Source organism: Rhipicephalus sanguineus, chromosome 3, assembly GCF_013339695.2.
Source record: "Rhipicephalus sanguineus isolate Rsan-2018 chromosome 3, BIME_Rsan_1.4, whole genome shotgun sequence".
Classification (NCBI taxonomy): Eukaryota; Metazoa; Arthropoda; class Arachnida; order Ixodida; family Ixodidae; genus Rhipicephalus; species Rhipicephalus sanguineus.
In genome coordinates this window covers 138,180,908-138,195,255 of record NC_051178.1, presented here as the reverse complement: position 1 = coordinate 138,195,255, position 14,348 = coordinate 138,180,908, and the positions used below count along the sequence as shown (strand labels likewise).

Below are 14,348 nucleotides of genomic sequence, written 5' to 3'. Positions count from 1 at the left end.
TTTTACTGTTTAGGGTGTTCAATAAAACAAGAATGCTGTTTCGTATTGCAACAGTTTTTATTTCATCTGTGTTAACAGCTCACGCAAACAACTTAGACGCACGCACGTAAGAAACGTACGCAGTGCATCGCGCGCACGCATAAAAAAAACGGGCCCGTCATTTTAAAACAAATATAGAACAGTTAACGCAACAAACGGCATGGTTGTCTAGTGTAGCAGCGTCGGTAGTGGAAATATCAAATCAGAAGGAAAAATTAATAGGACAATGACGAGTAACGGATGCTTTGCCCAATGTTTCTATGAGCCTCGCGCATCCAGTTTTCGCCACCGTTCGCCGTTGGGTGCGCCACCTGTACAGCTCAAAGCAGCAGCACACGAGGCGGTATGCATCTAATAACGCATGAAATATGTCCGTTGAGTTCAGTCACTGTGCAATAGTTGTTACGGGCAAATAAGACACTCATTGAGCCCACTGCATTTCTTAATAAATTAGGCGAGGGCTAGGGAAACTCTACCCGAAAATAGCTGTGTTCTCTTTACATTTGGTATTTTGGCAGTAAAACAATTCCACCTGTGACCGGCCTTCGTTCTTTACATGTTTTCCTCTGGCGTTTCAATGTTTCCGCTACTTCTGCACTTTTGCTCAGACAGGGGGCCCTGCGCCTTTATTAGTCGCTTACGGCGACGAGTAGGCAACGTCGAACACGAGGTGCGCAACGCGATGGTCGTGCGTTTCGAGCCCGACGAGCACGTCAGCCTACGCCATAAGCCGCGCACGCGAGCGTCGCAGCTGGTGCCCGCCGCGCCACCGTTGAAGGCCAGGTACACGTACGGGTTGACGGCACTGTTGGAGGCAGAGATGACGCCGAACACGGCCACCATGTTGGGTCCAAGCGAAACGTCTCGCGCGAAGGCCAGTATCACCTCTTGCACCATGTACGGCAAGTTTGTCACCAGGAACGCCACAAATATCACCACCGCCATCTTGAGTGTCCGCAGACGCGCTCTAGGCAGCGTGCTTCTGTTTGACGTCTCGCTGACAGCAGCCGTCGTTGGCGGTGACCTCGACGTTGGAGTCGTCGTGAGTGCTATGCGAATGCCTCCCGGCGTTCTAGTGTTGGCCGCGACCATCCTCCGCATCCTGAATAGGATACTACTGTAGAGTGCCACCAGCGCGCAGAGCGGAAGGATGAAAACGAGCGTGAACACGAACGCCATGTAGACTTGCCGCGCCACGGTGGTGGTATCACGATAGATGTAGAAAACAGAGGCACAGTAGCACTTGTCCCGTACCACGACCACCCGGAACACGAGTAGGTTGGGAAGGGAAGGGAGAAGAGAAAGCAGCCAGCAGACCGCAGCCACGGAGCGAGGCCTGGGCGCCAGAACGAGTGGCTTGCAGATGGCGTAATGGCGGTCCACTGCGATGCCCACGAGCATATACGTGGAGGAGACGAGCGCGAAAGTCTGCATCACCTTGAATGCGCGGCAGGGCCCGTCTCCAGCGATCCAGACCCGCCCCATGATCTCCCACAGCAGCTGCGAGTTCATGGTAACCACTGTGACGAGAAGGTCTGCCAGGGCAAGGTTTAGGAACAGTACCTGAGCCTTGAACACCCTGTGGCGCCGTGATGTCAGGAGACGATAGCACACGGCCGTGTTTCCGACGAGCGACAGAACTAGCATGACGGCGATGAGGGCGATTCGTAGATTGCTGGTGTAGACAGGGCCGAACACATCTTCATCAGCCGTGAGCGTCGTCGCCGCCGCCAGCGTCGTCTCGTTGTCAGAACCGGGTAATGTTGCGAACTCGGGTGGCATGGTGGCGACGGTGCCGTCCCAAGGGCGGAGTCTTGCCCCATTGCCTTTGAGGCCAGACGCAGAATGACCGAAGGCCGTGAAGCCGGAGCCATTAGGCCTGTACGCGTTCGCGAGTGTGAATGAAAGCTCCGTCGTATTGAAAATTTTAGTTTCCGTGCTTAGAAGAAGGAGTATTTTGGTGGTTGCAGGCGGATGTAGCCTTGCGTGATACACCGTACTTACACTTCTCAGGTGATAAGAGACGCGTGTATCTGCGTGGGAGGCCGCCTGTGACCAGTGTTCCTCTCTGGTGAAAAGTAAACGACGCAGTGGCGGACATTATTGTTGGCTCCATCGTTAGACATTTACAGCATATGCTTAGACAACCAGGTCGTTTTCTTACTTCCCGAAGTCATGTCCAGCATAATAGTGTAGGTGACCCTTGGGTAGTTGCCGGAAGAATCTGAAACAATCAATCAAAAACGATCGTTTATTGATAAGCTTTCGAGGCTACACCGACAATGAATTACAGTTATAGCGTTTACTTTAAGTAAGTCTGTTAAATCAATGATGCTGCAAATGACGTTCTCGAACCTTCTCAGTGATCTGATCATCTCAGCACCTGCGATTAGTTGGTCGTCAAAGATGAATGTCGAGAAGAAAAGGTAACCAAGAAAATCGAATCTTCAAATTATACACGAAAGCACTTGCGCATCTTACGTCATTCATCGAAAGCATTAAAACGCGCGAAAGGTGTTCGAGGTGAATGGCTTCTATGACCAGGGTCATAATTTCATAGAATATATTAAGGATTAGATACATGTCTTCTGCCTGCTTTTGTTTAGTATTTTAGTAGTTACCTGAAGTTCTTTTTGTTTTGTTTTTTTCAAGTTTCCGTGGTCACGAAAGGCACTACATGGCAGGCGTTGCAAGCGAAAATATCTGTCGCTTTTTTCTGATTGTACTGTACGTTTGTGCCGACCATTTACTACACCGTCAACTACCTTAATGTTAACAAAGTCGACGCTTATTAGATATATATCTTTGTGCAGTGCCTTCAAATCGCCTTGAACTTTTAAGTTTGTGTAGCATATTACTCGGACATATTTCATTCCTAAGTTAAATTTTTGATACACCTGAAAAATCTAAACTAAGGTGCCTAAAAAAAATGCACACATCTGCAAACAGCGATCACTTTTAGTGGTAATTATTCGTGGCAGACCTAATTACATAAATGCACCGCATGCTTTCAGCTTTGCCCACACAACACTTGACATTCCTTACATGTAGACCAAGCTTCACTGCTCTAGCTCTATTGGTTCTCTAAGTTAATTTTCATCGAGATTTCGAACGCCAACTCTTCGACGAACAATGCCTTAATAACATGTTTTATGCAAGAAACGCAGACGCTTTGAAAGCGTGGTAGAATAACTTTTAATTTTCAACCCACTGCGTTTAAGGAAGCCCATAATTGCTAAAACATTTCGCTCAAGCTTATCCACGTGACAGAACAGCGCAACACAGCCAAGGCAATTAATTCATTGTTCCCATGTGGCACATGGAAGCATGCCTCGTAACACTTAATTATGAACGCTTGGGCTTCGTGTTCATGTGAATGCCCATGTCGCAATAAGATCAACGTAATGTGTGATTCTGAGTAGTGAGAAATATTTTTAAAAATAAAATCCTTCTTCGACACTCGCTTTTATGACCGCCAACGCCCCGGGGCCCCTGATGAAATAGAAGCGTCCTTCGTATTAGCTTCGTCTCTTGTGTCTACCGTTTCACATTACGGCTCTGCTGCTATTAACTACAGCTTTTGCAATCAAATCTTGACTTTCCTTACTGCGTTACGATTGAAATATATGAACAAGTGGGCATCTTTGCTAAACAAAAAAAAAAAACGTTAATGATCCTCCATAAGAGTTTCACTCAATTCGGCAATTTTGCATTACATCCTGTATGCGCATCGGTAATATTCTCGCGAGAACATGGATGAGGCTGGAGGCTTGTCGGCCTGAATGACGACTGAAGAAGTAGCAAACGAGTAGGCGTACTGTTTTTATCGGCCGTCGTCAAAGGCTCTGGTTTTATTCGATGTGTCTTTTTCCTAACGGCTGCTGTACGCCGTGGCAAAGCAAAGTGCTGACCGTAAGCGCTGCACGTGCAAGGTAATGTAAAACAAAACAAAAAAAATAAAAAAGACCTCTTTGCTGACAAGCCGAGTAAGCTGAACGATTGACAGCAGCAGCAGCATAGGCATATCGGAAATTGCGTCACTGGAACAAACGTTCCTGCTGGCGCTTCGCTACGGTCACTGCGCAATGATCGAGTGGAGTAGTGATTGAATATTGTACGTGACTGCGGCACGGCCACTCTAGCCCCATTATACAGAGGTCGCGAGTAACATGCGCAGCATACCAATGTTCACGATTGGGCTGATTTATCGCTCACAAGCCGGCGGTGACAGGACGTTTAATCAGCACTGCTCTGGCCTTGATCAATGGGCCGAGGCCGCAGCTGCAATGAGGTCACACTAACCGACTCCTCTTACACTCGTCTAGAAGCGGCTGCACGTTATCCCAGTCTTGCGAGGTTAATAGACTGGAAACCCGCGGTCTGCTTGAACGACTGAACGACCCCTGTCCCCAAGTGCTTCGCTATCGAGCCCCGGCCAACCGCATAGATTAATTCTGCGCCACCAAGCGAGCCCGAAGCGCGCGGCGTCCTTATCTCGGGGCACCGTGAAACCATATACGCAAGATCGCGCGGATAATCTTTTCTTTTTACCTCAGGTTTGTGTTTCACTTGTTTACAAGCGCTCCATTTGTGGCATGTTCGTTAACTTTTCTAGTATATCGGTTACCCATGTGAAACGAGTTAATTGAGACAGCCCCTTGAAGGCTCGAAGAAGCTGGGTTTGCTTTCAATCTGTCATTTCCACTAATGCCGTCGTATAGTCAGGGCACCTCATCACCCTTAGCTGTACGACCGCCATACACCGAAGGAAAAAAAAGTTGTGGTTTAAATCATTATGTAAAGCAGTGGTGCAATTACCGGCGCGTTATTATACGCAGTAATCTTGGATGGTTTAACCTCGTATTGCTAAGAGTAATGTTGAAGTATGTTCTATCGTTCTATCGTTCTATCTATCTATCTATCTATCTATCTATCTATCTATCTATCTATCTATCTATCTATCTATCTATCTATCTATCTATCTATCTATCTATCTATCTATCTATCTATCTATCTATCTATCTATCTATCTATCTATCTATCTATCTATCTATCTATCTATCTATCTATCTATCTATCTATCTATCTATCTATCTATCTATCTATCTATCTATCTAGCTGGCTAGCTAGCTAGCTAGCCGCCTACGTCTAGCATAGACAACTCACTGACGGCTTCGCATGACACCGATTCCCACGAGGCATGGGATCTGCTGAACTTGCTTCAAAAATAAAGTGTTTTATAGAAGATTTTACGTAAGATGTACGGGCGCCGCCACCTTAGGCTGTTAAACGAATGTTCTATTTCTTTTTGATGTCGTGTCGTGAATTCATAACCTCAGGAAACGTCGAATACACAAACCCAATCGTTTTCATGCGTACATGTCCACCGTAGCGCTGTTCGTCTAGCTGTACAAAATACAAAAGGGTGAGCTTAACAGCCCATTATGGCGACACCGAAACCTACCCGCAAAATAGTCGATAGTTAACTCCACGAAAAATTCTCTCTTACACCAATTATCATGGAAGGGACGTCACGAAAAAAAAAACCAAAAAAAAACAGGCCGCTTTCCTAACCTCCCCGCGAGATGGCGCCATTTGTCCTTTCTCCGGGCTTTCTACAGTGGCGGCCTACGGTAACGATGCGATTTCAGCATGCGGATCCTCTTCCGCGTCGGATTAGCCCGGTTTCCTACGGAGCTCAGTTTAAACGCTATAGCAGCAGTGTTTGCGCGCCGCCTAACGCGTCGCTTGCTATGGCGCCAAATAACCATGCTGCTGCGATAAGAGCCGCAGAAAGGCATTGTCGACGACGGGCAAATTTCACGAAAGCGACCGCGTCATACTAACGAAAGACACGCCAACGGGAAGCACAACACATCCGCGTGTAGCAGGCGGGCACTATACGAACCGTGCCTCTTTTATACTTTAAGCTCAGCGTGTCGCAAATTACTGGGATGTCAAAAGCACTTCAGCAACCGACGATAAAAATCCTCGTACCTGTGTCGCTATAGCTATCAGGACGCCACTCGCCAAAAGAAGCCGCAAGACAACCGCTATCCAGCAAGTAAGTGTGCACTTCGCGGCTGAAATTGCTCGCTCTTCTCTCGACAAATGATGCCATAAACCCAAATGGCCGCGCCATAAACCCAAAGTCCACGGCCATCGGCTGATTTGAGCATCGTGAGCTGCATAGCTACTGCGGCCGCCGTGGGATGTCGCGACGTGCCCGCGCGTTCACTCACAATCTCACTGAAAGTAAGCCGCGCGGTTAAAGAAAAAAGTAAAGCAAGTGCTCAAGGTCACGACGCGCGCTGACGAACGGACGTAGCTACTTGCCCCTTTGTCACACTCTCCTGCGCAACTCTCAGCGCTCTCGCAAATACGAAAGGAGAGAGAAAGCACCTAAAGCATGCGGCAAATCCCTGCAACTCCTCTCGTACTTGCCGGATTCTAAAAAGTTTTCGCGACAGTCGATTCATGAGGCAATAAACTCCTTTAATGAAGGCATTCGATGATTACTTGGAAACGTGTTGCAGGGCCCTTTTAAAGGCAGTCATGCCGGCCCAAGGGCAACACACGCTGTGCAAACTTATGCTCTCGCATGTCTTTCGTACGTATGTCAAACAAGGCTGCAACTATTTTTACGAAGGTACATTTCACTTTCTCATTCCTGTGAAATAGGGATTAATAAAAGTCTTTTTTTTTCTAACAAGTTTATCTCAAGGTGCTTTGGGATTATTGCGGCAGTCAACAATGGACACCGGTGCCGTGAGGACATCAAAACGACTATAGGAGGACAAACGCGTAACAGCTATTGCTGTAATACAGAACTCTGCTTGAACCACCGCCACTTGTGATTGTGGTCACGCTCATGGGACAATGTATGCCCGCAGAACCCAAGCCAGCTAACCACTGTACGCCATCGCTCGACGTTGGCGTTGCGCAGTGCGTGCGCGCTTTCATGTGGCACATCGAGAATTGTGGCATCGGTGCGCTTACTATGGAGGGCACGGCGGGGTACTGCACTGTATGGCGCGCAGCATTCTAAACTCTGCGTTCACGAATTAAGACGATCTTCTATCAAGAAGGTTGTCTTAATTCGACGCTGTATTAAAACTAATGGGCCCTCGAACAATTGTCGCGTCACATAATTCTTCTTGAAGCTTAGCTGGCGACTGACATACCCCACAGAGACACTGGACGTTTTACAATATCCGGGGGTAAATGAATCACACTGACCCAAAGCGTGTACTTCAAAATTCGAGGGAAAAAAAGATGCGCTTCTTTTCTTTATTTTAAGGTGTGCGATGTAAGTGGTACGCTCGTTTCTCTCACATATATATTTTTTCTCCCTTACAATACCTTTTTGCGCATATAGTCAGTTGGATCAAATGTTATAAACAGTAGAGTCTAAATCTTGCGAGCTATATGCAGTCCGCTACTTTTCCTAATGCAATCAGAGCGTCGTCCTGTTCAAGGCACAATGCGCTAATGAAATTTGAACCTCTGCAGCGGAGCTCGTCCGTGCCGCGTGCCACTTCAATCGAATTAAACGCGGGAGGCATGCGATCGCGCATTTTTTAGCACGACATTCTAAACTCTGCGTGCCCACTAGCGAATGGTACGGCTTACTCGTGTCTTTGTTTAGAAAGCAGCTTTTACGCGCCCGTTCATGGCTTTCTCGTCGTCCTAGTCATTGTAGCCGAGAGAATTACTGACATAAAGGAGGATCAGAGGGAGCGAGCGCAGCAGAGATTGAATGACAGTGGTAGTGAAGGGAACAAAGTGAGGATTGTAATCTTCTCAATGGTTACCGTTTTGTAGGTGCGCTGAAGTCGCACTCACCCTTATGACATCCCATCCATTCTCGTTGCTTGTAAAGCGTTGCGATATAAACCGGAAATCGCGCCAGTTAGCGTGTGTTCACACCAGTGAAACGAACATTACATTTCAGTGTACTTTGTATATACCACTGTAGGCTTAGATGAACAATAGATTAACATTTTGATAAATCATCTCCGCAGGTTATGAAAGACTGCTCGTGGACAACACATTTCATAAGTAACCTTCGCAGTCCCTGCGCGAAGCGGACTTACGTGCCTGGATTTAATTTCTTTGTGAAGTGTTGCCTCCCACGGCAATCCAAGAGGAAAGAAAAAAAAGCTTTCGTATGTCAAGATAGCTTTTTTTCTGATTTGCATAATGCGTGTCTAATATGACAACGTCTAAACAGGCACCACTTTGCAAGTTTGCTAAGGGGGAACGTAAAAGTGCACTACGACGGAGGCGCTGGCGCTAGAGCACGGGGGCGTTAATTTAAGGAGCGCAAGTGAAATCTAACCGACAGAAGGTGCGCGCGCGCTGCCACTTTTCTTTGAACAGCAGAGCTGTTTAAAGCTTAGGTAAATCTCTGGGCATCCGTAGTCCGCATTTTCTAGTCAAGTTGCGAAAGCGAAGCCTTACAAGAGGGAGAGCGTGGGTAAAGCTAAGTAGGTGAGAGGGAAGCGTAGTGTAGCGAGTTGAGCCTGGTAGAGAAAGGGTAGCGACGTGGAGAGGGTGAAGGTGGGTAGTCAGGAGTAGAGTTAAAGGCAAGGCTGGGTCTTTGGCCTTGGTGGTGCGACATATGCATAACGTTAAGCGCAGTACTGAATTGACGAGGACGGGACAGGGAGTGACACACACACACAAGCGCTAACTTTCAACAATGATTTATTGTGAGCCGGATCACTGCATAAATACATGAAAATTGCGGACATTAGACATGCGCAAATATGAAGGATCTAGGAATGACAATTTTTTTCTGGACAATGATAATGAAGGTGCGCTGACACAATCGGGAAAGTTGTGCAGGCTCAGTAACCCAACTTCTCACAAAGCGCGCGGCTGCGTAAAAAATCACAGAGTTCGCCACGTGGAATGCAAAGAAGGGTTCGTGTACAAGCTCCCCCTTTCGTGTGGGAAATTCTACGTGGGGCAGACGGGGCGCTGCCTTGCCGACAGGCTTAGAGAACACAAAAATAATGTAAAGAAGGGTGGCGATGGTTTGTTAACCGCGCATTGCAGCACGTGTGGGTGTTCGCCTGCTTTTCATGAGTGCTCTGTCGTACGCACGCACAAAGATGAGACCACGCGGTTGATAGTTGAAACAGCCACCATACACGAGTTAGGCCAAGATTGTGTCAGCGCACCTTCATTATCATTGTCCAGAAAAGGATTGTCATTCCTAGATCCTTCACATTTGCGCATGCCTGATGTCAGCAATTTTCATGTATTTATGCAGTGATCCAGCTCACAATAAATCATTGTTGAAAGTTAGCGCATGTGTGTGTGTGTCACTCCCTGTCCCGTCCTCGTCAATTCAGTACTGCGCTTAACGTTATGCATAAGAGTTAAAGGCGTAGTTTCGCGGGAGCGAAGCAGGTGGTGTGTAGAGGATGACCGCCTGATAACCATCCTGGGAAATCTGAGGGTCTCGCATTCTTTTTGGAATGTTGGGCCATGGCCAAGCTAAAACTGACGACGCCAGCTCCGTTAAGTCAGTTGAAGCTGCGTATAAATCTTTTTCTTGTCGCGCGTGGCATTGCTCCCGTCCTAAGAAGACTAGAACATCACTGGACGCAGTAAACCTATACGAGTGTCCTTAACACTACTGGAATACTGCTAAAAACCAGACGTTCTGCGTCATACCACCGAAAAAACGCCAGGCCTGCGCTGAAACCGCAGCACAGTCACAGCGAAATCTGGAAGAGCGGCGTTTCTATAGCCCGTTGTAAGCTCTCTTGGGGCTACAATACAAGTAGACTAGAAAGGTACCCACTACGCCATAAATCCACAATTTTTGTGAAGTTGGGAAGCACCTACTAAGCCATTATTCGTCATTCTGCGGAGAAGCGAGGCACCAGCTACACATCTGTAAGGCATCATGTGCACTTTGTTGATGCGACGACTGATGACGATGAAGAATTATGGCTCAGCCTTTTGTAATGGGTTGGAAGCTTTTAAAAACGGCCCACCAGTTATGTAATTTGCATTGGGTGACGCCCGCTCGCTATTTCCCGCTCCCATCATGCTGTATAACATACGTTGACGTGGGAGAGAGACGGGGGGGGGGGGGGCGAAGAACTTTACTGAGACCCCGAGGAAATGGATCATGCGCTCATGGGCTTCCTTGGCAACCAATCCAAGTGCACTTGCGAGGAACCCACTACGCTATAAAGCATTGTAATTTACTGGGACCCCCGGGGAAATGGATCTGCGCTTATAGGCTTCCTTGGCAACCAATAAAAGTGCACTTGCGAGGAACCCACTACGCTATAAATCATTGTAATTTTTTAGAAGTAGGGCAGCAGGCACTGCGCCCATTTTTCCGTCATTCAACGGAAAGCGTGGGACCTGCTGAACGCATGTAAGGCATTATGCGCACTTTGTTGTGCTGTGCCTGATGGCGATGAAGAATTATGGCAGAGCCCTTTGTAATGGGTTGGAAGCATTCAACAACCTACTCGTTGCGCAATTCGCATTGTGTGACGCCTGGTTACAGAATTCGTGTTGTGCGACGCTTGGTGCTTATTTACTCTTCTACCACGCTAATATTGCATATGCTAATGTGGTTCCTTCCCGACATGAAGCCTGTATAGACCTTTTTGCAAAGCAGTTTCAAGCACCGGCATGGCTCAGAGGTTGAATACTAGGCTCCCACGCAGAGGGACCAGGTTCGAACCTCGCTCGATCCTGCAATTTTTTCTTATTCCTTTTTTTTTTATTTCCAGAGATATTGGTTACGGACACCGGCGGTGGTAGCGGCGGACAACTACGGTGCCAAAAACGACCGGTGAAATGATCTCATAACAGCTTTCGCTGTAAAAAAAAAATTACGTAGCTTGTACGAAGTCGCGCATGGCTGGGTCAGAGTCTCTTGTTAACCAACTGTACAGAATGCGTGGGCGGTCATTGACCGCGTGCTTGGCTGATGATGACGGTAGTTTTCTACCTACGACACACGGCGAACCTTGACCGTAACAGCTTTGCTGTAAAACCATGGCGTCAAAACTTCCCTATACCTCTCTGTCCTGTCATTTGATGATACCCTCACGTAGGACATTTATCCCTATTGTCTGTGTCATTCATTTGTTATTTATGACAGAGGTGTGCTCTTTCATGAATAAAGGTAGCTTTTGTTCTTTGACGTATATGAGATCGTGCTGTTTTTGTGCTCGCAAACGCAACAATACAGATTTTTTTTTCTCTTGCTGGCAACGCCGTTACCGCATATCACGTTTCATTCGAGTTTAGTTCTCTATTTATCTGCCCACCTAAGGAGACAACGAAGATAGACGATGGTATGTTGGCTTTCATTTCTCCTTTTCCTTTTTTTTCATTTCTTTCCGTACACATGAAAGGCAACGTTTTCAGCTTTTAATTCTCTGGATGGCGCCTTACATTGCAACCACGCCGAATACTACAGTTTAATATAACCTTGCTACGCAGTATGCCGACCGCGCGCCATATCGCGGTCGTCATCTTTTATATTCCCTCCATCCTCGCGCCCTTTTACGTTTTTCCTCCAGCGAAATTGCAATACGGTGTCTCTAAATGTCGTCATGTGCGACACTCATTATGCAAATCACAAAAAATACTACCTTGAAATATGAAGGCTTTTTTTTTTTTCCTTCCTCTTGGATTGCTTTGGCAGGCAAAACCTCGCGAAGAAATTTAATCTATATATAGGCGCGTAAGCCCCGTTTTGTGCAGGGACTGCGAAAGTTACGGAATGTGCTGTACGCGAGCTGTGATTCATAACCAGCGGAGATGATTTATGAAGATTTTAATCTATTCTTCATCTACGCCTACTGTCTTATGTACAGAGAAACATTGAAATGTGATGTTCGTTTCACTGGTATGAACACACGCTTAATGGCGCGATTTCCGGTTTATATTGCAACGCTTTACAAGCAAGCAAAATGGATGAAACATCATAAAGGTGGGTGCGAGTTCAGCGCACTTGCACAACAATAACCAATGAAAAGTCTACTTATGTGCGTAGACTCTACGTACCTCCCGTTGATGTACTCACGTTTCAAGTTTCATTTTGCACGCCACGCTTGCAGCTGCGACGCCACGCGGAACGTAAACAAACCTGCGTCGACTCCTCGCTTCTTTCTCGGCACCGAGTTTAACGTGCTTTGCACTCGCGGCTTCCTAAATTTTGCGGCGTTATAACTTCCGGTTTTGCGAAACCGTGAGACAATCAGTGCGACGTGCGCGGCGCTCCTGGAGGCAAGGACAGGAAAAAAAAAAACATGAAAGAGTTGAAGTAACACAACTAAACTTATTGTCACGTCACATTCAAAAAAATAGCTGCGCACGCAACTGCATCCCACGCAGATGAAATGGGGGCAAATATGAACTTTGGAAAAAAAAACTGTGCTGTTTATTAACATTCGCGGACGTGTCCCTGTAGAATTTTCTTAAGGATCTCTTTTCTTTCCGTCTTCCCGCGTTCTTAACCACATTTAGTTTGTTATTTAATTTTGATTCCAGGGTCCTTTCGCCGTCTCTAAAGTTTCAGACATGCGTGGTGAAGCGGCTGTCTTTTTGTGTGTGTGTGTGTGTGTGTGTGTGTGTGTGTGTGTGTGTGTGTGTGTGTGTGTGTGTGTGTGTGTGTGTGTGTGTGTGTGTGTGTGTGTGTGTGTGTGTGTGTGTGTGTGTGTGTGTGTGTGTGTGTGTGTGTGTGTGTGTGTGTGTGTGTGTGTGTGTGTGTGTGTGTGTGTGTGTGTGTGTGTGTGTGTGTGTGTGTGTGTGTGTGTGTGTGTGTGTGTGTGTGTGTGTGTGTGTGTGTGTGTGTGTGTGTGTGTGTGTGTGTGTGTGTGTGTGTGTGTGTGTGTGTGTGTGTGTGTGTGTGTGTGTGTGTGTGTGTGTGTGTGTGTGTGTGTGTGTGTGTGTGTGTGTGTGTGTGTGTGTGAAGTCTGGAGCGCGCGAGCTTCATTCTGACGTTTGCGCTTACTTTACTGCCTCAAACAGAAAAGCGACTCAACAGTGCGTGTGCTCTTTGTGCCATTGTCTTTCCATGGGAAAAATGCGCCTCGCTCCCGACCCGTGGCTTAATTATGCATCCCATGTCAGGCTAAACAAGAATCTCCGAACCCCTTTTATTTGCGGCTAGTTTGCACAGGCATTCGCCCTGGAAACCCCGAACCCCTTTTATTTGGCAGAGTAATCCCGGGCAACAGGGCTTGTATATGGTCCGAACCCTAGAGCACAAGCCTGTCACAAAAGAAAGGAAAAGGCGTGCTCATACTTGAATGCGCAGCTGACTTTCTTTGCTAGTGAAAAAAAAAGTACTGAGGAACAAAATAAGCCTCCGAAATATAGCAAACAAATACTGCCATGCACTTTCCAAGCAATATAAAACTGTTGTCTTCTCGAAGCACCTGCATTATTGAACACTTCGTCGGGCCGTTAAGACGTGCAAGACAGCACATCAGCGGGTCTTCTGTGCCACGCGTTGAAGTTAACATGAGGGAAAGAATCAAGGGCCGATCTCGGTCACCGTGCGCCTTAACTAAATCCAATGCGCGGAGGTTTAGGAAAGTCGCCGAAACTATAGCGTCGACGTTAATGAAATTACCCCGTGTTGGCTTTACGAGACTCTTTAATTGGCGCCGCGCTTGAAAAAAAGAGAAAGAGAGACGGTGAGTCAAGAAGCGACTCCGAGCAGTGCCACGGCTTCTTCGTCATTGAAAGTGTCTTCTTGTGTACTTTTTTATAGATTTGCCGCAGAAAGTAACGACAAATGGGCTCCTCCAACACAGCCGGCAAGAATTTGCAACGGCATAAATATACACCGGAAAGAAACCATTTCACGATTGCAAGCGAGGCACAAAGGTCGAACATTATGGACTTTCGGAAACGCGCTCGCGTGTAACTTTAAACGGCGAAGTGCCTGATGCGCCAATGTGAAATGCAAATATTTGCCGCCCCTCTCTTCATGCGTCAAGTTCCAACAAGCCCCGGAGTCGACCGAGTGTTCCATATAAAGAGCGTCCGCGGGAAACACGAGAACGCCATTAACTTTAGTTGGCGACTTGCAGCCAGCAGCAAAGAACAGAGCGGAGCGCCTGTTTGGACGCTCTGTCGTCTCGCCTCATTGAAGGTTGTCGCTTCAGTCTCAAATGCCCGAAAGATGGCTGAAGTTAAAATGAGCTTGGTTGAAGTCGGCCTATTTTGCTGTTACCTTTGATTCCATGAACTCTTACGCGTCATGCGCATAGAAACTAAACTTGACATTACTTAAAATACTCTGCAGCTTC

General features: G+C 47.1%; 1 protein-coding gene across 1 annotated transcript in view; it reads right to left on the bottom strand.

The window, feature by feature from the left end:
• Nucleotides 1-399: 399 nt before the first annotated feature.
• The window catches only part of LOC119387271 (oxytocin receptor), a 51,421-nt gene continuing 37,472 nt past the window's right edge, over nucleotides 400-14,348 (bottom strand). Inside the window, exon 2 of the mRNA XM_037654609.1 lies at nucleotides 400-2,263. Coding sequence (XP_037510537.1) covers nucleotides 592-1,821 — 1,230 coding nt within the window. The 5' untranslated portion in view covers nucleotides 1,822-2,263 and the 3' untranslated portion in view covers nucleotides 400-591. The remainder of the gene's footprint in view (nucleotides 2,264-14,348) is intronic.